Source organism: Pyxicephalus adspersus, chromosome Z (assembly GCF_032062135.1).
Source record: "Pyxicephalus adspersus chromosome Z, UCB_Pads_2.0, whole genome shotgun sequence".
NCBI lineage: Eukaryota > Metazoa > Chordata > Amphibia > Anura > Pyxicephalidae > Pyxicephalus > Pyxicephalus adspersus.
In genome coordinates this window covers 76,902,845-76,927,495 of record NC_092871.1, presented here as the reverse complement: position 1 = coordinate 76,927,495, position 24,651 = coordinate 76,902,845, and the positions used below count along the sequence as shown (strand labels likewise).

Below are 24,651 nucleotides of genomic sequence, written 5' to 3'. Positions count from 1 at the left end.
GAGAGTTATAGCGCGGGTTGTTCGCTGAATGGTGGCAACTGGCGTACTGATGCTTGTGGGCAGTCTTGGCTTTGTCTTGAGAGAGGTAAATAAGGGGAGCGCGCGATGTTATGATTCATTCTGACCCATATACAAGTTTTACCACAATGGTTGTATACCAAGCAAATTTTTTTGTGTCCAAACAGGACTTATACCAAGATGGACTTATTCCAAAGCGGACTTATACCAAGGTACCACTGTATATATATAAGTGTGTGTGTGACCTTCCTTCTACACAGGTGGGAGTCCAGAAAGGTAATAATCCTTCCAAGGGTCCCAGGTAAATTCAAACATATTGGGAGTGTCCTTGAGAATACAAATAGGTTTAATATTGACTATGATCCCATTGAGTTTGAAGTATACCACTGATGTGGTTTGAGATTTGTATCCAGTCAATCTTTTGGTGGGTTTAGGCAGAAACATACTATCTCGGACCAAGTACCATCTCAACATAGTCTTGTAATTAAGTTCAATAAAGATACATTAGGTGATATTTCGAACAGGTCGAATGCCACTCCTGCAGGTCCTACTTCATACTCAGATCTCTTTCCCAGGCACTCATGTAAATATGTTTAGAAAAGGAAGAAGAGAGAACAAAACAATACAAGATCTTTGAACTTTACGCCCATCAATCATTTTGCAGGAACATTCAAAAGGGGTCCTGGTAGGTTGACCTCGGGTGAGCTTAGATGATACATAGCAGTTACGATAAAGTCTCTGGATTGAGCCCTGGGACAAATTCTGGTTTACCCCACAGTGGAGTCAGGGAACATTAGATGACCATATGTCTGATTTTTTTTTTTTTTTTTTTTATCCCATACAGACAGGAAATATTGTAGTAATGGGCAGAGGATTTTGGCACAGTCGGAGGCTAGGGGCCCAAAGAATCACTTCAATTGTCATAATGGGGCAAGCTAATTCCTCATCTGGACCTTTTATAAAATAAAGTACATCTTGAAAGCTGTGCTACAATAATGATATATTTGTCAACCAGCCCTTGTGATTTCAGGACTTACATGGTAGAATGTGAAAGGCAGCAGCAATTATTTCCCCATCTTTGGATAGAAGCATTGCTAAGTCCTTTTCATCATGATGGAATGGGTGCAAAACAGGTAAAGTACTCTGGAAAGCACATTCATTTTCTCAGCAACTATCCTGCCAAACTACAAAGGTACAGAGAACAACTATGGCAAGATCTGCATAGATTCTTCTAAATCGGGTAATATAGCTAGTTCAATAAAAAGAGTTGTAACAAGGTGTAAGCCAAATTCCCAGGTATTGCAGTGAGTCAGTCTGCCATTCCAAACTAATGTTCTGTTAGCAGTGTTAGCAAAGCTGGAGGAAGGTTAATATTCCTCACTATAGGCCAATTCACCTTCAGACCTGATAGGCTGGAGAAATTATCCAGCAGTTTTAACTGGTTTGGTAGAGAAATCAGAAGTGAAGTTATATACAGCAAGCTTTCATCTGGTAACAGAGCGCGTTTATGTTTCACCGAGCCACATCTCATACCCCGTATGTTTTGTCTTCCTGAACAGGTATGGTGAGGGATTTATTTGCTGATACAAATAATAAAGGTGAAAGGGGGTACTCCTGCAGCATGCTTCTTTTATTGAAAATATGAACTGAAAGGTATCCCCTCACTAAACAGCGATACCGGAGCCAGTGGAGTAGCATAAAGTGTATATGGCAGTTGATGAAATATTGGGCCAAATCTCATTTGATTGAGGACCTGAAAGAGATAGCCTCAAGGGAGACTATCAAAAGCCTTTCTATCTGGGCCCTAATCCCAGATGGATGTTATAGCCATTATCAGATCAACTGATCTTCTGGGGTGGTGTGGGGCCTGGTGATTAGTGACAGCCCACTTAGTGTAAATAAAATAGAAGTCCAAAAATGAATTGGCCAATATCTTCAAATGACAACTAATGAAATTGGGTGATAGTTCACTACCCAAGAAGTGTCTTTGCCCAGCAATTTTAATTGGCATTTTGTTGAGACTCATACAGTAAAATTATACCAGAATTATACAGCTTTTACCCAAGATTTGAATGCATGTGTACGTATATATTTATATATAGACACACGTAGTCCCCAGGTTACATACGAGATAGGGACTGTAGGTTTGTACTTAAGTTGAATTTGTGTGTAAGGTGGTACAGGTAACATTATTTTAATAAGTACAATTAGGACAGATGTTTGTCTCAACATATTATTAGGCAGTGTGGTGTCAGTTACTGTATAAAAACCTCACAGTGAGTTAATCACAAACAACTAAGAAAAAAAGCTTCATGGAGCCTAGACATTCAATAACTTCTGGAGCAAGCTGTGCTTTGATATTCAAAAAAGAAACAACTGCAGTTTGTCTTGGTCATTAAAGAGTTACAAGAGGCTGCAGAAAGAGCTCACCACCCTAAGATCACCGACAACATTAACTGTGTTTAGAAAAAGATTTCTTCTGCAAGTCATGCGAACCGCCCTGCTTCCCCCTCCAAGCCTCTACCCTGCACAGAACGAGCAGGGAATCCCTGTTCGTATCCAGGAGCCATCTGTATGTTGGATGTCCTTAACCCGGGGACTACCTGTCTATGTGTGTGTGTGTGTATAAATATTTTTATATATTTATATATATATATTGATATGAATATTGATATGAAGGTGGATTTTCCCTTGCAGCATGCACACAAAAGTTTATAATGATACAAGTCTCTTTTATTGTAATCCAAACCAAAAACATCTTTCTTTAGCATATAATGAAAACAAAGCTTATAAAATGCAGCTTACATCAACTTTTCAAGGTGGGTGCAGAGTCCTCTGAAAACCCAGTACAGTCCTCTGTAATACAGTCCATATTGAGGATTCCACAGTAATAGTAGTTAGTATTTATAAAATCGTATATATACGTTTAAATGGTCTGTACAGTAGCTATCGTCTGGACTACTGTAACCTCCTCCTCTCTGGTATTCCACTAACCCGGCTCTCTCCTCTACAATCTATCCTGAATGCTGCAGCCAGAATCATCCATCCTTCCCTCTGATCCTCTTCTGCTGCATCTCTTGGTAGTTCTCTCCATTGGCTTCCATTTCACCTTAGAATCAAATTTAAGCTCCTGTGCTTTGCCTTCAAATCCCTCCACAGTTATTGTCCCACTTACATTTCTGACCTGATAGAAAAATACTCCCCCAGCCGCTCTCTCCGCTCCTCCAATGACCTACTAATGATTTCCTCGCTCATAACCTCATCACACGCACGGCTCCAAGACTTTTCTAGAGCTCCCCAGATTCTACGGATTGGTCTGTCTCGTCCCATTCGGCTTGTTCCTACATTCCACTCATTTAAAAGCGCACTCAAAACACACTTTTTCAGACTTGCCTATCCATCTTCTTCTGTCCCTAAAATCACTCACCACTACCCATCACTCCATATCCCCCCTCCTATTGTGTGAGACTTTCCTCACGGTCTAGATTGTAAGCTCTTCGGGGTAGTGTCCTCTTCTCCTCCTGTGTCACTGTCTGTCATTTGCTCCCCCTATCTTTGTACAGAGCTGCGTAATATGTTGGCGCTATATAACTTCTGTTTTGTTAAAATAATAATAATATATTCGTGACAATTACACTTTTTTTGTGCATTACCTAATCTAATGTATACTTGGTAATTGGTCCTATGGACAATGTTATACTGCAGTACATAAAAACTTGGAGCTGTGTTAATTTTAATATAAATGTATCAAAAATCAATGTTTACAGCATTACATGGTGATAGAGTTTCGTTACCAGGACCCTTTTTAATCACAAATTTACTACCACACAGTTGAGCCCGTAGATTGCCATCTTTTAGGCAGACACAGTGCTACTGTATGAGTCACACCTCTCCTGCTTCTTTTTGTTTTACCCTACAAAAAAGGTATATCTGAGACCCTTTAACGATCAGATTGGTAGGTAGTTTTAAAAACTTTCCCAAATGTAGGAATTTGAATCAATATCAGGACCAAAAGCAAAACTATACCATATTGCAACTTACCAAGTTTTAGATGTGGTGGCTGCATTAGATTTCTTTTTTCGGTTAGTCATAATTTTCATTTACTTTATTTTTTATTTTTACCTGTCACCTAGGGGCCAAAAACTGCAATCTGATGAGCTGATACATATGTTAGTGAAGCACCTTAATTATGCTTACTGGGACAAGTAGTTTTGTCTGAAGCACAATGCTAGAAAACGCAGTTTGAACTTGAATGGAGATAAGCTTAAAAGAAAGGCCATAGTTTAAAAAGACTGAAGCAGGTGATACAGCTATAAGCAGAAGGAAAAGCAACCAAATGCACAGTATCACTTTTAGGACCTACTTTAAATTTAATATCCAAAAAGGGCCAAAGTAATATTCATCATCTACATAGGATAAATGATTTTTGAAGAGTGCCAATTACTAAGTTCACAATCTGTAACCTTATCAATGAATGCACAATTTGTTTTGCAAGAATTGTCACAATGACTGACTGCTTAGTAAGTATTGGTGGAGTTTGGATACTAACTTAAAGCTAATTAAATCCTATATTCTAGAACAAGGGGTCAACAAACTTTTTCTGCTACTAGGTCATTTTGAGGGTCATATAGATCTTTACTTGCCAAAGAAAAAAGTTGCAATAGAAGCCAAATTTTTTAGGAAGCTCAGTCAACAAGTGGCCTGCACTCCATTGTCCAGTCATGGTAAAATGAACCCTCTTACCAAACAAAGAACAGTTTTTAAACTCTAAAATGACTGATCAATGTGCTGCTAAATGCAAACCAAGCTAATTAAAAAAAAAATACTTTTCTTTAGGTTTTATTCTCTACCAGGATAATTTCCCTTCAATGTTTTTCTACTTTCTTTTCTTTTCTTTTTTTTTTTTTTCCATATTCCAAGATTTGTCCCCCATGAACTATAAATGGATTTGAGTTTGCCAAACTTTAAAAACGATTGACTTAACCCTTGTTGAATTGAACCCAAGCATAATTGCTAATCCCTGCTGCTATCTCATGGGGATTCATCAACAGCTTTCAGCAACTTCTTGAAGCATTTCTACCATCAATGATAAATCAGGATAATGAGGTGATGAAATGAAATCTGCCATGTGCTTAAATGCTACTGTCCTTATGCCAAGGCTGCTTTGCTTGGTTTATGGTTGATCACAGCTCTGTAAATACCCAGCTGACCTGCATTTGGAAAGTCTATATACTGTATAATACATCTTAAAATGTGACTTCAACAAAAAGTAAAACAAAAAAACATCTCTGCTGGCTGGCTGCAATATTCATCCTGTTTCCAATGATATCCTAAAAAGAAATTTCTGCCTGCCAGCCCAGTTCTGATATACTTCCAGGTTGCATGGTGCCTTATGTCCCCCTTTTTTTGCATACTTAGGGGGTCAAACCTTTACTCCCAGCGAGCAACAATATGACTCCACACTTGCAGCACTTAGGGCCAGCCCAACGCCCTGGGATCAAAGGTGCTTCAGTGGGTTTAAGGAAATTACAGGTAGAAAAGTGGTAGAAAATTGCAAGTTGGGAGCTTTAAATAAATTAAATTGGCTACCAATTGATTCTTGCTGCAGAAACTTTAGGATCCAACACTTCTGGGTGTGTTGAATGCTTCGTCCCCTAATAAGCGCTGTGATTTAATTTCCTGTCCATTATGTCACTATCTTGTCATTTAGGTATGTAGCAGCAGTCAGATGAAACTACAATGCTGGACACCTTGAAACCAAGAGAACATCTTGAAATTGTATTTTACCTTTATATTCCAGTGAAATAACACATATGGTTCAAATACTATGGACCACCCTGCAAAGTTGGATTTGTCAGGTGTTTAGTATCAATGTCACTCTGTGATTGGCTGAGAAAAGGTAAACCGTGATGACAGCTCAAGCGCCCTCAGGATTTTCCTTTCCCCAGCCAATCACAGAGCACTAGAGGTGAATGAATGTAGATACTTGTCTCCATTTAGCCTCTAGTGCCCCAGGGATCTTGTCAATGAATGTGGCCGCGGTTGCTTATGCTCCTGATTGCTTTTGCAGTTCTTTACAGTCCCGAAAAATAACCCGAAATTACCCGAACAATATCTCCCTATTCGATCAAATAGTGAGATATTCGACCAACACTAACAATCAGTTTAAGTGCTGATCAGGAGCATGCTGATATAAAGAAAAATAAACATAAATACGCAGAGATAAGTTTATGACTGTATATCATCTCCTTTCACTGTCCAGTCACAACTGGGCCGGGTTAAAGGACAATTTAGGTGGGTTGAATGATTCTGGCCATCAGACTGAGAAAATCTAGCAGAAAAAAAGTACTACAGGGAAATCCCTGGGTTGAGGGTGAAGCTAGTTTTGATTATTTAACTATATTCTGTTTCTTGTTTTAACTTTAAGTATTGGCAAAGAGGTATAATGCTTGCAGGCCAATGTTCTGGAGGACAGCCTAACCTCCAGCTATTTCTATACAAACTTTCTTTTTCACCAAGACTCCACTATGTCTTTCATTCATCTTTACATCTAGTTTTCAATAACTTCAATAAGGCAATATTTGAACTCTTACTCCGAATAATATAGGCCAAATCAGGACATTTCTGCAAAGGTTGAACTTTGGTTGACATCACAAGTATAGATATGTATGTATGTAATTCTTTAAGGAAAAATAGCAATATTCCCCAAAGAATTTTTGAAGAGTTCCCACACAAACGCCTAATTTAAAACAAATAATGAAATTTGGTTGTTGTGAGCATCCCAACTATTTTTTCACAGACATATTTCTATTGAATACATTTTGGTTTATTAAACTATCTTAACTTGAGACATGCAAAAAACACTTTTCTGCAGTAATGGCAACTATGTTGTATTCTTCAAATTCTACACTAGATGGCAGCAGTACATATTCATAAATCTGGCAGCTGTCAAATGCATTGTTTAAACCAGTGGTGCCCAAACTTTTTTATCTGGGGGCTGCTATTGACATTGGGATAAAACTCGGGGGCCACAGTGCAAACAAACATTAAATATGTATATTTAAAACCAGAATAGTTTTAATTTAAAATGAACTAAAATTGAAATGTTTCTAGTTACCTTAAATACATGCACTAAATAAAAGAGATGAATCAAGAATCTCTGCAATGCAATTAATGTGATAGATAGCCAAGGGGTACATGTTCTTACTACTACATCTTCTGTACCAGTTGCTATCATCCCTCCATTCCAGAGACATTGAGGGTCACAGAAAGTAAGAAGTCAACTATGTACAACAGGCAGCTTGCCAGCCTCTCAGTCCCTTGCACCGCAGCGTCTGCAGATTTGACTGAGCGGTGCTGAGCGTCTCCCCCTAGGCAGGCATGAGGAAGGGATAATCAAACCACAACCTCCCCGCCAGTCTGAACGCAGCCTTGAGGTTTTGGGAACTTTAAGGGGCACCACAGTGCACATACAATTGGCAGTACCTTAATATTCATTGCCATGGGAGTGGCCCCCAGGGGGCCAGTTTTATCCAGAAACATGCACACAGCTTTCCATCATAGTACACATAAGCAGTCATGCAGTTTTAAAATAAACATAAACACTTACAGTTGAATTCAAAAAGCTGTTCCTCCAAGTTCTTTTAGCAGACGGAGAAAGTTGAGCAGATGACGCTGCCTTCATCTTTGCTGATCTTCTGCTAGCATTAATGATTAATAAATCATTTAATAATTATTACATATTTTTTTTATGTTTCTTGAGAAACATATTTCCAATAATTTTGGTTATGGTTGTACGATTACAACCCAAAACCATTGCTATCTGGGAGGCAGATAACTGTCTACCACTCTTTGACGTTCTGCATTACTTAATTCTCTGGCCGTAAGGGTAAGTGTAATACTAAACATAAAGCTAATAACTTTGAAGATAAAAAGATGAATAATATTGGTATTTTAACACTTAGTAACCCTGAAATAAAGATATTTAATTTTAAAATTATATAAAGTAAAAAACAGATTAATTGACAAATCATCAGTTTATTTTCATATATTTTTATTAATGTTTCTTGAGAAAAATGGTAAAAATATTGTGTTATAATAATTTTATAATACATTTATTGATTTATAAATAATTAGGGGGTCTAAATTTTTTTTTGTGAAATTTGGTTGGAAAAGTGTGAAGATAAAATGAGAAACCCTGTAAATACAGAGTCGGAGTTGGGGGTACCAGAAACTGAGGAGTCGGAGTGGAAGGATTTATCTACCGACTCCACAGCCCTGCAAAGGGGTAGCCCTACTTCTTGTTCTAAATAATTCTTTTATGTAACCTGATCAAGAAAAGTTATGGTGACATACAGCTCCTATGTGGTGCAATTTTCATGCACATGTGAAGTAATAAAGATAAACATAAGAAAACTGCATTGCAAGTCAAATGTACCTGTTGCACTGTACACTATAAGTGCTAAGGCCAGAGGAGTATGGTAATAATTTTTAAGATAAAGTGCGCTATTTCCCTGTGCTATTTTCAGACAGCTACAGGTTTATTGTGGACCCTTTCAAATATTACATATTGGAGTTTATTGGGGACACTTGTCTGCACCCGCATACAAAAAGAAAAACTGCACGGGGCAGGGGCTCTGAGAGAGATGTAGAGCAATGATCACCAACCTTTCGGACCTCACAGACCACTAAATCTTCGGGCATGTGCAGAGAGTTGTGTGTCACTCAAAGGGGAAAAAACTTCTCCCAGAGTGACGTTATGATGGCAGAACCCGTCCACTCTCACATCACAGCATAGGTGAGCAGGTTGGGTCTATACAAGAGACATGGTCCATGGCTCTGACCAGTGCGCCCCCTTCTCCTGACCCCGCTGGGGGGCGTACTGGCCATAGCCGCGCAACTGCTGATGTAGCGGGTACAGTCATGTTTCTGACCAGCTATAGTGGTGTGGAACCAACAAATTACCTTACATCCTTGGACCCACCATGAATTGGGATGTACCTAATTATATTATTATTATTATTATTAGGGGTTGCAAATGAAAGACAGAAACAAACAAAAACACAGGAGGAGGCGAGGACCCTGTCAAAAATAAAAAAGAATAAGATAATTAGATAATAATTAAGAGATAATTTGCTGTGATAGTTTTTTTTAGCAGGATCACTGCTGTTTTTCATTAGTTGACTATCAAGGACATCCTTCTACACTTTTCCTTCTGGACAGATTTGCCAACTACCTGCAGTCTATACTGACCTCTTTTTTTCCCAAAATACTCCTTAAAAAACTCATGAATGAATGAACTGTGCTTCACCCTATGGTGCCTACATATTGCCAGCGACTATGTTCACAGCATCAGTGTCTTCAGCTTCAGATTAGTCTAAATGATCTTTATGCTTTTAGCCATGTGGCTGTCATTTTTAAAGTGTATCTAAACCAAAAAATCCTAATATATTGCAATTTACCAGTTCTTAAATGTGGTAGAGTAATGCTAAACAAAAAGTAAAGTTTTGTTTTCCTCCTCTATTTTCAGAAGCCTGTTGAACACTTATTATTCTAAAGAGGGCTGAAAAGCTCCATTAACTTGGCATAATTGTTCTATGCAAGTTTGATTCTTTACAAAGAAGTGGTATGTGGCCCATTGGCTTTCATAGTGGCTGTGCATTTCTAAAGTGACTATCAGTAGCAAAAGTAGCTAAAAGGGTGATTCAAAATCACTGTTACACCCTAAATCATTTGCCAATTTGAAAGTGATGTATGGCTAATTGACCCCTAATAAATAGCGAACCGGCTGATCACATATAAATATAAAAGCTGGGTTAACATAATACAATGCCAAAGTTAAGCAGTAGTGAGAAGAGGTGCCCAATATACCAGTGTTTTTAATCTGTTCTCCAATGTAGAAATTGGGATTTTTTTAATATTAGTTATTTAATACCTATTGGTTTTAAAACTAATATCAGCATCAGAACATCCTTTATTGTCCACCTCTGCTAACTATTGCTATTTATGTTTTTTTTTTTTATTATATTAACTCCACTTCCATATGGCACGGTTTCAAACAACTTAAGGAAACACAGGAACAGTTTTTCAAGGAGAATAGAGAGCAACTGTTGACAACTGTGTGATGACAGAAACCTTTACACATGACACAAGTTGCAACCTGTTTTATTCAGAGATCCCCAGCAACCTTTCCTAATACTTAAACGTATTTATTTTGGTATACTTATATTTCATAATACACCAGTTTGATGATACTACACTTTTTTAAAGTTGATGTTTGAATGAATTCAACATGAGGTCAAAATAACATACAACAATACTAGATTAACAACCAGGAATAAAAAATAAAACAATATACAATAAAAAAACTAACAACATGTTATGAACGAGGTGTGGACTCACTGTGCCGCTGGCCAGGTAAACTCTAGAGGGGCGTAACTAAGCAGCTACCCGGTTTTCACTAGAGCCTCTGATGGTGAGGATAGGCTTGGCTGCGGGGTAGCTACCAGGTGCCACTCCAAGCCAGAGATTGCTCAGGCAACTTCCTGTGGTAGGAAGTGCCTTTAAATACCTGCAGGGCATCAGCCATAGGCTGAAGGAAACAGAGGGCGTGTGTGTGTTACCTCAGAGACACACCCATACCAGAGCAAGTCTCAGCATGAAAGAAATACTGACATGGAAGACAGGTAGTGGATTACCTGAGAGATAGGACCCTGCGCCCGTGCCTGCGATTAGGAGCAGCGGCGCCGCCACGGCCTGCAGTGCTAACACAACATTACCAAGGAGTGCCACTAACAAATAACTAACTAGCTAATAACATTTAACACATGGTTAACATCCCAGGGTTGAATTTCGGGGTTATATCTCTCATATTGGCTCCTGTTGTTTATGTTGTCTCGTACAATAAATTGTGTAATCTTCCATATTATACCTCAGTGAATTCATCTAGTATTTTTCTTAATTTATGCTGAATAGGGATTTGAGTCAAGTGATAAGTTATCAAGGGGGTGGTAGTTGGGGTTTTAGGGAACTTGGGGGGAAGTTAGGGAAGTTTTTCCTCTTTCATGCTTTATGTACGCTTGTGTCTCACATTGTGTTTATGGATCAGAAGAGGGCTTGCAGGTAATCCGCAGATTTGATAAACATAGTCCAGTAAAACCATCTTTGCCTGATCACATCCTCCGTGCCATTGAGGCCATGAGGTCTTCCATCATTTGTAATTCATTCAGTTTTTGGGGGGTCCCCTTCTGACACCAAAGTTGATGATACTACACTTTTAATGCTCCTTCACACTTTGCCTTTCCTTATTTTTTAAGGAGAAAAAAATCTGAGCCCAGTAGATCCCGTTTTGTCCCAACTTCCACCTTCTTTCCAGCACAGAGGGGACAGGGTAAATAAACTTACTTGCAGTTGCTTCATTCCGGACTGACCAACCTGAATGGCCAAAATTCCAGACTCCAAACAGGGACCAGGCAAAGATGGCGGTGAGGAAAAGTGAGTGTAATATAAATGGGGCAAAAGGGGCATTGCCTGTTTCTTCTGCAAAAAAACTGCCTGTTTTAATGCATTATGATGCAGATCTACATAGTAACAAAGTATATAATCCAATTTGCTGTCACATTGATTATTCAATAACATCAAAGAAGTCTCCCAGCATGACTATGTACATAAGAGGAACTTGAACACTGCTGCACCCCATCCAGGTAAGAATTATGAACCCCATGTATTTTATGAAATCACTGACATCTGTATTCTTAGATTGTATCTGCAGGAAAAATAAATTTTCTGTTTTTGACAAAGTAGTAGACAATAAAGTCAGTAGACAATCTGTCAGGTATTTATTGCTGTCTCTTGCACGTTAAAGCAGAACTAAACCCCACATTACTTACCTGTCCTTGTTGTCTTGCAACAGTCTTCTTTACTTCCTCCTTGCAATTTTTGGTCAGGGCCAGGCCAGGAAGAATTATCAGGAGTTACATCAACAACTAGGCATTCATTCACTTTTGGCAGTCCAAACTGCAAACTTTTTTGCCATAAACCCGGAGCAATCAGGTAGGTAGGAGGGATTATTGCAGAACGGACATCATCTGTCTCCTTCTGCCATAATGACCTGTCTGATCATGCAAACCTAAAAGTGGAATTTAAAGAGTACCTAAACTCAACATTTAAATTTAACATAGAAGGGTAGACAACCGAATGCAGAGCCTACTGGGATACCTACATTACGCATCTCGGGAGTCTCTGGCTGCTCCTTCTGCACATGCCCTGATCCATGCATGCGCAAGATCGTCTCTCTTTTTTTCTCTTTTCACTGCGACATCACGCCATTTCACACCTACACAGTGTGAGATCGGACGATGGATCAAGAAGACTAGAAAAGAGGACGGAAGATGGCAGTGCCCGGCACGTCCTCTGCGCGGGGACAAAGAAGAATCCCAGGACGACGTGGGACCGGATGGCAAGAAGGATCAGCGCCATCCAGGGATCTGCGGGATTAAAAATAAGTGTGTTTTTTTTTTTAGTATACTACATTTTTAAGTTTTCCCCAGAACAAAAGTTTTGGAATAATTTTCCAATAGAGACACCATTTCTGAGTGACAACTCTCCAAGGTTGTATTTTCTTCAAGTTGCTTGATTTCCTCTTTCTGTTGGGTCACTGAAAAAAAAAGGATGGAAAATGCTTCAAATGATAAAGGAACTGTATACAGAATTTATTGGCAGGGGTAAAAATACTACCCTCTTCCTACAAAAGAGAAATGTCTATACCCTTTATTACAGTGGTCACCAACCTTTGGGACCTCATTGATCACTAAATTCATAATTTTAAATCCTGCAGACCATTAATATGAATTTATATAAAAAGATAAACACATTTGTAAAATAATGATCTTCCTAATGGTGCTGACAAGGACTGTGGAGGCTCTGATTCAATGATCAGCTCACGGTTAAGTGAAGTATTACTATTGTTACTATTATCATTAGCTGCATTATCTTTGGTATTATTAAAGAAATACAAAATATTTGTTTGCTTTTTCTCACTCATTATGGGTTTATTTCATTGGAATCTAAGACCAAACAAGAAATGATAGGTATTAAAGTCAACCTATTTGATGCCATTAAATATAACAGTTAAAGAAAATACACAGCTAAGGTCATACTTACCTAAAAGAGCATCTGAGAAAATAAACAAATAAAATAAAACAATCGGATGAGAATTGGTATTGGCGGAGCGGGGTGACTGTTGTTATGGTGGAAACAATACTGAAGCGTATGGCTCGGTAACGGTTGTCTCATACAACTTAATACTACACTGACGTCACACTGCGCCGCCCTTGGTTTTCCATCTTGAGTACAGTTTGTGAATTTAGTGCAATATTAAGACGAAAATTGTCATTCAGGATATAAGAATTTATTAGGATATTATTTTTGTTTTATTTTTAATAAGTTGCAAATAATGTCCAACTGCGACCACTGTTTTAACCCCCCTAGCGGTATTTCCAAGTGTGATTCAGGGTGGAATTTACCTGCAAAAATCGGTATTCCTGAGTCACACTTGGGGTAGCTTTTAACTAAAAAAACCCCACTTACCTTGTTCCGTTGCTGTCCCCCGGGGTCCTGCTGATCCCTGATCTTCCTCCTTGATCTCCAGCCGGCAAATGCAGCGACAATCTCCAGGTTTCCCCGTGACATTGGTGCATGCGTCGGTGCGGGCGGGAGGATCGGCAGGAAATTCAAATAGTTTTGTATCGGATTCAATACAAAAAAGCTGTATTGAGTCAATACAAGAAATATTCATATAGTATATATAGATATAATTATATTCTATATATATTATATATGCTACTGAACAGTTATATTACATGTTTAAATTTTTTTTTTATTTTTTTTAACATATTTTTGTGTTTTGTTATTTAAAGTTTATTAATAAATTTGTTAAATGTATTAAATATCGGTGAGTTATGCCTAAGAATTATAGCCTACAATGAAAAATAATTTTCCATGCCAAAAAATGGAAATTTTGACGGAATTAGACTGCTAAGGAGGTTGTCATATTTATCTGATCTAACACTTCTAGTATCATATTTATTTTTATTAGTTATTTGGCTACCCCAAAAATAACTGACCTTAGACCAGGGGTGTCAAACTTGAATACACAGAGGGCCAAAATAAAAAACTTAGACAAAGTCGAGGGCCAACCTTGTAATTTATTGAAAAAATTGAGGACGTTTTTCCTTCTCATTAGATAAAAACCCTTTTTATATGGAAACAAAGAGGTTTTGCTTCACATTCAATCTGGAACAAGCTTATAATAGTTTATAATTATTTTATTCAGGAAAAAATCTTATGCCTCTTTCTCTATTTGTAGCCTTCTGAGGTAAATTTCAATGGTAACCTTTTGCACAGGCTAACAATAACAACAATATTCTTCTATGAAAATCTACCCATTCAAATCTTTGCCTTGGAGTAGCAAGGAAAAGTACAGCTGAGGGGGAATGCTGGAAATGGCAGACGCGGCCAATGCGGAGCTAAAACTTATGAGTGACCGGCTGCTGAAACTCCCTCTTCCATTAAAATAGCGCCGCTACTAAAATTCCCGGCATTACTTGCATCTATAGTCCAATGCGGGGCCACCCATAGGCAGAGAGCCCACTGGTCTATAGACACGAGTGATGCCGGGAATTGTAGTAGTGGCGCTATTGGAGGCCAGCTGCAGTTCATATTTAGGATTGCTTTGGGGGCCAAAAAAAAAAAAAAAAGAACGTTGGTGCCATATTTGGCCCCTGGGCCAGAATTTGACACCCCAGCCTTAGACTATATTAAAGACATATGACTATGGTAGGATATTCGAATGTGAGCTCTTTTGAGGGACATGACTATGGACTTTGTACAGCGCTGCGTAATATGTCGGCGCTATATAAATACTGTGTATTGTTAATATTATTACACAGTATTTATATAGCGCTACATATTATGCCGCGCTGTACAAAGCTAAAGGGAGTAATGTGAAGGGAGAACAATGGGAAGCTGCACAGTATTAGTGGCATTATAAGGCAGCACAGTGATAGGGGGTCACACCGGGCATATAATAGCTCTGTGGCCCCTAAGTGCTGCCATACGTTCCGGGCTCACGCTAACATGCCACGCACGGGGTGCTTCATCCAACACGTAGCCCATGTACCAGGCGTGGCCACCACATAAGAGACAACAAATCTCAGTTTTTTATTGGACCTTAGCTTCATGCCCCGCCCATTCCTTAACCTTAAAGCCAATAGTCGCCCTGTGGAGGTGTGTCCTCTTAGCCTTGTTGTGGCGCAGGGAGCAGCTCGTGGCAGTGTCCAGTTCGGCTTTGACTATGGCGGTTGTGATGTGCAGGGTGCTGCGGTGCTCAGCCTGGAAAGGAGCCGCGTCTGCAGCGTACAGCACGACTAAGGATGGCGGCAATTCCCCTGCTGACTCCCAGGTACCTCCGGTGCCAACTTCCACCTCCCCCAGCCCTCCTTCTCAACAGCCCCATCTGCATCCCCCAAATGCTCCAAACCTGGGGCGCCGCTTCTCCTCCTCTTCCACCGCTCCCAAAGTTGACAACAAAAGTTTTCTGTGGTCCCGCTATGGGGAGATGAAGAAACTTGTGCAAGGTGAGAGATATCGGGAAACGGCACTGTACATGTGTATGATGGGAGAAAAGTTATACTGCACTTTTTTTAATATGTTTGGGTATTTTTTTATGCTCTCCTATTGTTACTTACCCACCTCTTAGAATGTAAGCTCTTTGGGGCAGGGTCCTCTCCTCCTCCTGTGCCACTGTCATTTGCAACCTCTATTACAGGGGTGACAAATTGGCCTGGGGGCCAAATGTGGCTCCCAATGTCCTTTTTTTTGGCCCCCAAATGAATCTTCGATATGAACTGCAGCTGACCCACTGCTGCCTTGAAATATTGCTGCTACTATAATTCCCAGCATCACTCATGTCTATAGACCAGCAAGTGCTCTGCCTATGTGTGGCCCCACATTGGACTGTTTTATAGTTGGGAATTTTAATATGAGCTCTATTTCAATGAAGAGTTTCAGCGGCGGCCCACTCATAGGTTTTAGCTCCGCATTGGCTGTGTCTGGCATTTCCAGCACTCCACCCTAGCTGTAATTTTCCTTGCTACTTTAATGGTTGGATTTTCATAGAAGACTATTGGTATTAATATTAGCATGTGCAAAAAGATTACCATTGAAATTTAACAGAAGGCAAAAAACAAAGGTTTTAATATAAATAGGATTTATATAGTGCCAACATTATGCAGTGCTGTACATTTATTAAAAAAGTATGCCTTTTTTCTCAATTATAAGTGTGTTCCAGATTGAATGTGAAGCAAAAGCTTTGTTTCCCAATGAAAATTTTATATCCAATGAAAAGGAAAAATTTCCTCAATCTTTTCACTAAATTTCAAGGTTGGCCTGTGACTTTGTCTAAGTTTTTAATTTTGTGTATTTGAGTTTGACACCCCTACCCTATTAAGTGTACAGCACTGCCTAAAATATTGGTGCTATATAAATCCTGTTTAATAATACTGATCACTTTTTGTAACTTTTTATGCTGATTATATTAACTTTTGTTGCAAAAAATAAATAAATTTGTAGCCATGTATGAGCCCCTTGGGTGCTATATTCAGGACTAGTACACGTGGGCCAATTTACATTTCTAAACAATTGGTGTTAGGGCAAATCAACAGCTGTCTGCAGTAAGTTACCAATCAGGCTTTAAGGTGAATCTCAAGTGAAAGTACAAAAATTGTGTTTAAATCAAAATCTGATAAAATGTACCAACAACCATGGGCAGAAGAGAAATGATTTTTGTAAACTTAGTGTTAAGTGTGCTAAGCAAATGCTGGATTGTTTGTGTGATTTAAAGTCAGCACTACTTCACCAATATTATTAATCAGAATTTATATAGTGCCAACATTACACAGCGCTGTACAATAAGTAGGAGTTGCAAATGACAGATACAGACAGTGACACAGAAGGAGAGGACCCTCCCCCGAAGAGCTTACAATCTAGGAGGTGGAGGAAGTAACACACAATAAGTGGGTGGTATGTTCACTAATGGCCATTTCATAAATGTTGTGGGTTTAACTGCAATCCCAATCTCTTGCATTGAAGGAGATTAGAAGGGTTGGCACCTGGTCTTTGCATGTGACAAAGTTTACAAAAGCCACAATATCCTTTTGGCTACTGCAGTTGTGGTATCCAAAGATCTGCCCTGCAGATCTTGTTGCCCACAGTGCAGTTAGCCTCTGAGCTGTCAGCCATGCATTTTGACACTATAGGCCTGATCCAATAAAGCTCTCCAAGACTGGAGAAGATAGATAATCATGAATCAATTTCAGGTTTGCTGGATCACCCAGGTTTGTGTGAGTGAACTTTGTGATCCAGCAAACCTGGAATGGATTTGGTCAAGAATTGTGGAAACATTTGCCAATTAGGAAATCTTATGAAATCCATTCTAGGTTTGCTCATGATAGTCTATCTTCTCCGGTCCTGGAGAGTGTTAATAAATCAGGCACCATATGTCTGAAATCAGATATCGTGAACATGCTCTGCTTTTAGTCATTTACTCCAGTTCTTAATTTTCCAACTAATTTGATTTTTTCCCTTTTCAGTTCCACCTGCAAAATCAATTAAAAGTGATTAGTAGAAAAGTGGACAATTTTCAGTTACTGTTATTTCTAGACCATCTCTAATTGTTAGATTTATAGAAATTCATTGCATCATTCATATCTGTAGGTGTATGGACAATAATATAACATGGGACAACATTTAAATTACGGACAACTCTTACTGGCAGTGTGAGCAGACACTGCCTGGGTTCACATCTGTGCATTACAGCAATGCATGCAACATTCTAAATTGCACTTTGCTGGTGGGACCTAATGCACATCATATGTTTCTGTGTATGCAATGTAAAACAAAACAAAAAAATGTGAACCCCTTCTCTTCCTGTCCTCATATGCAATAGGTGCACAGGTGAGGTGAAGCAGACCTTTGGTTTTTATGACATTAGCGTGTTTGATGCCTGTAGCATCTTTTGATTCATCCCTTGGGTGTTTTATGTGAAGAAAGTTCATCCATAATAAACCAAATATATTTGTTAATTATGTTAATCATTTGTTTGCGATGTCTGACTGTTCTGTTCTTGTCTTTACGGTTGTGTCTTATTTTAGGTTTTATCAAACTAATAACAAAAAATATTTAAAGAGTTTTCAATAGAAGATGAAGCTGATTTTAAAAACGAATCATGACTTTGTTTTGTCTCACTTGCCACACATATTCTAATTGCTGAACTGCACTTTTGAGTTGCTGCGAACTGTCTGCATACAGAGATAATTGCCTGCTCCCCCCTCTTTCTCTTATCTATAAAAACATATTCCTTGATTATGATGAAGCATCATGTGCTTGTTTTGCATATTGCATTGTCAGTTTAAAGAAATGTCATTGCACAAATTTCCATGATATTGGTTTTCTGTACCTACCGCCTTAGATGGATTTTTTTTTTTTTTTTTTAGATATAACCAAATTTTCTGTTATCCCTTATACAGACCATAAGGTTCCTTATAGACGGATAACGTTTTCTGTCTTATAGCAGCTTTGTATGTGAAAATCAGTTATCTGAATACCCATCTGACGCTTTTTTCTTTTTGTTTTATTCTTGCCAAACCTAAAAGGATTTTCCTTTGTCTGATTATCCTAAAGAGGATGCTGGTACCTTGAAGAGCTATTCCTGGCCCGTTAGATTAGTGTTGTCTAGACATCTCTACTCATCAGCTGCTCCTTTTAAGGTCCCGAGGCATAAGATTCTGAAAGTAGAAAATTAAAACATCAAATTTAGGGCCCTTTTTAGGTCCACACATCTAACTGCTGCAAAAAAGGGGCAAAATGCACTGCAGGTAAAAAGTTTTGCTCAGATCTGTGACCATGGTGCAGATTTTAAGTCCACAGCTGTGCAGCCAAGTATGACATATTGCTCTTGCAAACTGCACCACAACCTTGTGCAAAAGAAGGGTTCCAGCCTTTCCCATTCATTTAAATGTGAGCAGTTGAGCCTGAAGCTAATTACTTTTGTTCACCATTCCAATTTGTCAATTAACACACCCATTATTTCATTTTGGGATTAATGGGTGAAATCTGTTGCTTTGCATAGCTTCCTATGTCCACTTAGTTCAGGTAGTTAGATTCCCAACTAGTCCAGCTTTGGGCTAAAGACCTGTTGAAGGGGGGGCTTTTTTATCCCCAAAACATGTTTTTAATTTGTTAATTAAACCAGTTGTAATAAAAATAATTTATTAAACAGTATTTAGATAATGCCGACATGTTACGCAGCGCTGTACATGAAATAGGGGTTGCAAATGACAGACAGTGACACCGGAGGAGGAGAGGACCCTGCCCAGAAGAGCTTACAATCTAAGAGATGGGGGGGGGGGGAGCCACACACCAAGAATGGGAATATGGAATGGTGTTTTTTTTTTTTTGTTTTTTTTTACTGGAATTCTTAGGTTTGACACTTCAATTCTTTTTACTTCTTCATTGACTTTGATAATGTACTCCTCCTGGAGTAAACTGATGCAATTATTTGTACGTTAAATGTTTTTTTCCATCCTGAAACAATACTTGACCTCCTGGTATTTCTACAAAAGCCTGACATCTACACAAATTAGAAAGTTTTTTTTTTTTTTGCTGTTGGGATTATGATGATATCGCAGGTTTACTAAACCAGATTCTTGTTACATTCTTATCCTCATTGTTTGTTATATTGTATTTGTCAGTGGTCATTTCTAATGTCTCATTAATCCACATCAGTGTTTCATTTAGGTAAGTCAAAAATTGTGGCCAGCATTAAGTAGATAATACTGGAAGTCATTTTTGCTATTTTCAGTGAAACCTTAAGCCTAGGTTCAGGATTTGTTGCAGACAGTGTAAGTTAGCTACCTAATAATATCTTGCTCCACCTTTTTGGTTAGTCACTGACAATGTCATTTAACTTCCAGATGCATATATGACTAATATACCTGCAGATAACGCACTAAATCTGACTGCACGTACCATCTCCAAGTTCTTGCTGTCATCAGAATTTATGAGTTAGAAAAAAATGCAGGAATAACTTTAATGCAGTTTTTATTTGTAGATGCACATTAAAGTCTAATCAAAAGCTTGGCCAGTAAAATAACAATTTATTGATTTATCTACAGCACAGGTAACATCCAACATTTTTCTATTTCTCCATAATCTTTTAAATTCTTCTATAAATAAACTACACATATCGAATGCTATCTTAAGTCAATTGTGTTTAGTGTTCTTTTTGTAGGGTATATGGGATACAAAATGGTGGGGTGCTTTTTATTGACTTTGTATCTGAAGTCTTTGTGGAGTTGTCTTGTAGTTAGGATGTAGGCTGCTGTTCTTGTCATAGTTGCAGCTGTGTATGCTGCTGGCATTTCCTCATCTTTACTTTCACTGAAGTGATTTCGTAAGTGCTGATGTAAATTGCTTTAACATTGTTTTGAGCATCAAATTGAAAGTACTTTCACAAAATTGAACAATCGGTATCTAATCTAGCTAAGAGTTGAGAACAATCAGAAAGTGATTACAGGATATTTAAACCCTGCCAAACTGACTAGTTTACTTTATACATTTTTTTTTTCCTGAAGCCTCTTTGTTTGGGGGAGCAGTACTGTCATCCCAGGGGAAAAAAATGAGGATTACAAACCCACTTATCTCCATCAAGAATGTGTTCTGTTGTCTGCAAGAAAAGAAAAGGAAGGCATATAGCATATTTTGATGGTTCAATTCAGTGCTCAGATACCTGCCTGTGTCAGAGTCTCTGTACACAAGTATGGCTTATTTAATTCTGTCACTACATTTAAGAACTGATAAGCTGCAGTATATTGCATTTTTTTTTATTTACTTGAAGCAGATGTTAGTTCCATGTTAAAATGATCAGTCTATCTAGAGGTAAAGGCAGCAGGATTATATGCACATTTTTTTCCACCTTCAAAGGGTTCAATGTCCTCCCAGCTTCCCTGTTGCCCCCTATAGGGTAGGATTGATGACCAATGGGGTCTAGGATTTTGTACATTTCTCAAGGACATTTCAACATCTTGCCAATGAGTGTCTTTTACAGTTTAGCCTTAAGCTACGTACACACGTCCCAACGCTTCTCGCCCGATAATTGGCTCAGGGCCGCAGCGAATCTGCGAGAATCTGGAGTGTACAGCGCCAATTGTCTGAACCACCGTCCTGCTGGCTCCATGGATGACTAACGATCCTAATGCAAGGGAAGGAAATGGTCGCTCTCCCCTCTCCATAGAGCAGAACGGTCCTGTATGTACAACACTCGTTCATGCATCATGCAGTGCTAAGTGTTGGAAAGGATCCTTTCCAACGACTATTATTGCACACGTGTATGTGGCTTTAGGGGAGCTAAAGATATGCAAATGTTAGCCTGTCCTACAGTTTAACATAATGAACAATGCTTTATTAAAAGGTATGCATCAGTAAAACCTCTGAAATTTCCTTTTAAAAACTTGTGGCCTGAGCAGAAAAATTGGTTCTGTTGCTTTTGGCTTGCTTGGGTTGTCATCCTCCCTTCTCTTTCTGCTTGGTTGTAGAGATGGTATTTGCCAGGTAGCTGCCAGCCATTCTCATAAATGTTTGGTTCAGTCACTCTGTAATTAAAAGCATGCCAAAAGATACCAATGATATATTTTTTTTTCACCACTTTATATTGGCTCCCATATTTCTGTTCTTTATACTGACTCTGGAAACCATTCCAGACATCTAGAAGCTTGGCAATATAAACTTCTCTGCACAGCAAACGACCCTAGGGCAGAAGGTTGCATCTCCATTTGAAGCACTGTGAAAAGACTGCAAAATATAATTGGGCTTGAATTAAATTTTTGCACCCTGTTTACTTTAGAACTGCACAAAAGACACACACTATTCAGTCTGCCTTCTCATTAAACAAATACTAGAACTATGAGAAAATATGATTAATTTAATAAAGAAGTTAACTGCTGTTACTTTTTGCCAGTTTGCTGTTGTGCCCACTGATCTTGGCAGTGAGCTCACATAAGCCTTTTCTGTGGACAGGCTAGCGGTCCTGGCAGAGGATGCTACGTTGCAGACAGCACGTACTGGGAGGGAAGAGCTTTCATTCAGGGAGGAAAACCTGCTGTGTTTTGAGTCATTACTAATACCTCTGTGTTGTGTACTTTTTTATTTTTTTCTATCCTGAGGAATTTGTCATTTCATGCTAAAATTAGAACCATAGAATAGGTTATTTTGGGAATTTTTTTTTTTTTGTGTGCAATATTTCCTGTGAAATTTGGTAGTTTTGGCATGGATTGTTGGATAGGAAACTGTATGTTTAAAGAGAATTAAAACTAAAAATATGCACATCCTCTGCACCAAAAGGGAATATATAAACATAATTTTGTAACTATAGTAAGCAAAATATAAGTAACTTAAAACTTTAAAATGTTATTAGAAATAGTTAGGGTTTCTGATTGTTAAAATATCTATTTTTTTCTGTGCATTCTGATGTGCTACAATTTGTGTTTATATGTAGCACGTTAAGTTAATTGGCCTCGTCGGGGTCCATCCCCAATTTTTTGACACCAGTACAAATCAAGAGTAAATCTCCCTAAAAGGGAGAAGAAATAGAAATTTGACAGCAGCCTTAACTCTCTGAAGTTAACAAACATCTAATCTTTGGAAAGTGCACGCACCAAAGCTTTTATACAATTTTTTTTTTTTTTTGTGCTTTACCATGAGTCACTGACACTGCCTAAGCCTAGGCATATGTTTTTGCTTGTTCAAGGTCAGTGGTTTTACCAGAAATCTGTCTTGTGCATGGTTCTGCCTTACATTTATAGGGAACTCCTCTGCCAAACTGAGGGTTAATTTCAGAAGGATAATAGTTGGTTTAGCAAACACCCCGGTCCACAAAAGTGGTTAGAAAACACTGAGCATATTAAAAACCGCTTCTAAAGCATGAGAAACTTTGTCTAGAAAACATTGATTTTGACTACAAACCTAAAGCTTAAAGTAATGTTGCCAACTTTTCCACATGTTGCATGTCACTGATTTGGAAATGCTAGTTTGTCTAGAAGAGTGTTTTGGATGTTTGCTAGATAATTACCTCTGCTTTTTGTCATTGCCTTAAAAACACCACATCAAGAGGAAATACTTATAATTGTTATAGTAGTTGGCAGATCTCGGAGCTCAGAAATTACACTTTTTCTATTGGTTACCCTTTTACACCTTAATGTGCTGTGGTAAATCTGTATTGCATGAATACACTACAACACATAGAGGAGTCCCTTCCAAGCACGGCAACACATGTTGCAAAGTGTGCAGATGGCATCTAGGTACACTGCACCACACTTAAAACAGCGATATGACTTTATGCACTTTAACGTGTGTGCAAAAAATCTGATGTGTGGGGCGTTTAAAGGATAGAGTATTGTATAATCCACGGTTGTCGGGCTTTTGTGAATACGCATATTCTTCACTTGTAGGTCCATAGGTTCCTAAAGCAGTTTCTTGTGAGTTAAGCTTTTGAAGGGCCTAGGAGTAGCAGCTGTCAATGTGATGTAATTGTAGGTGGTGTTTTAGGTTAGTCCTATGGTTGCTCATGTTTTTTGGAACAATATTTTCTTATCAGACATTTTATTAGTCTTTTGTAAAACTACGTACACACTTCCAATGGTTCTCGCCTGATTGGCTCAGGGTTGATATTGGGCAAGAATCTGAAGTGTGTACAGCGCGTGCCGTTTGTGGATCTGCCAGCACGGTTGTATGAATGATCAAAATGCAAATTAAGAGCTCGCAGCGGGGGCCTCTCTGTTCTTCCCCTCTGCATAGAGCAGAATAGTGGTGTATGTACACACTCGTTCATGCATCGTGTAGTGCTTAGTTGTTGGAAAGGATCATGAAAGATCCTTTCCAACGACTATAATTGCACGAGTGTATGCAGCTTTAGGCTCGCAGTGATCTGTATCTGTCTTCTGCAAATTCTGGCTTGGCATGCCCAAACCCAGCTTTTCAGCTTTATCTTCCATTAAAAGACCACAATGCATGTGGTGTGATTTACATTTGTGGACTATAGAAAGTGTAGAGATGTGGTGGTTTTGTTTTTTCCCCAATGTCATTGAAAGCAGTGGTCAACAATCTTTCAGGTGAATTTAGTGCATTATAAAGGCAAAATTGTCATTCAGAATATAAGCAATTATTATAATTTTGTTTTAATAAAAAATGTAAATTTTTGTGGACCACCAAAATTTACTCATTAACCACTGGTTGGCAACCAATAAATTAATGAGCCCATTTTGTCCCTTCTACATGTAAAGAATTAGCTTTCATCTTGTATATGTGATTTCATATCTGATTTCAGTCGTGTATCTGATCAAATGAGGATTTTGGGGTTTTCTTTGTCACTTTTAAGAAGCTATATATTTTGTTGCAGATCTTGAAGTGCTTGGTTATCTATAAAGTCACAAACTGACCAGATGTTTTATTAATTCAATTAAAACCTCTGTATTTTAACATTACCTCCTGCTAATCTTTCAGTCACTTGTCCCTATTAGTTTT

At 38.5% G+C, this 24,651-nt stretch overlaps 1 protein-coding gene across 1 annotated transcript in view; it reads left to right on the top strand.

Annotated features, from left to right (window-relative positions):
• Positions 1–15,318: 15,318 nt before the first annotated feature.
• LOC140343642 (5'-nucleotidase domain-containing protein 2-like) overlaps positions 15,319–24,651 on the top strand; it is a 35,362-nt gene continuing 26,029 nt past the window's right edge. The window contains exon 1 of the mRNA XM_072430422.1: positions 15,319–15,653. Within this exon, the coding sequence (XP_072286523.1) occupies positions 15,371–15,653 (283 nt within the window). The 5' untranslated portion in view covers positions 15,319–15,370. The remainder of the gene's footprint in view (positions 15,654–24,651) is intronic.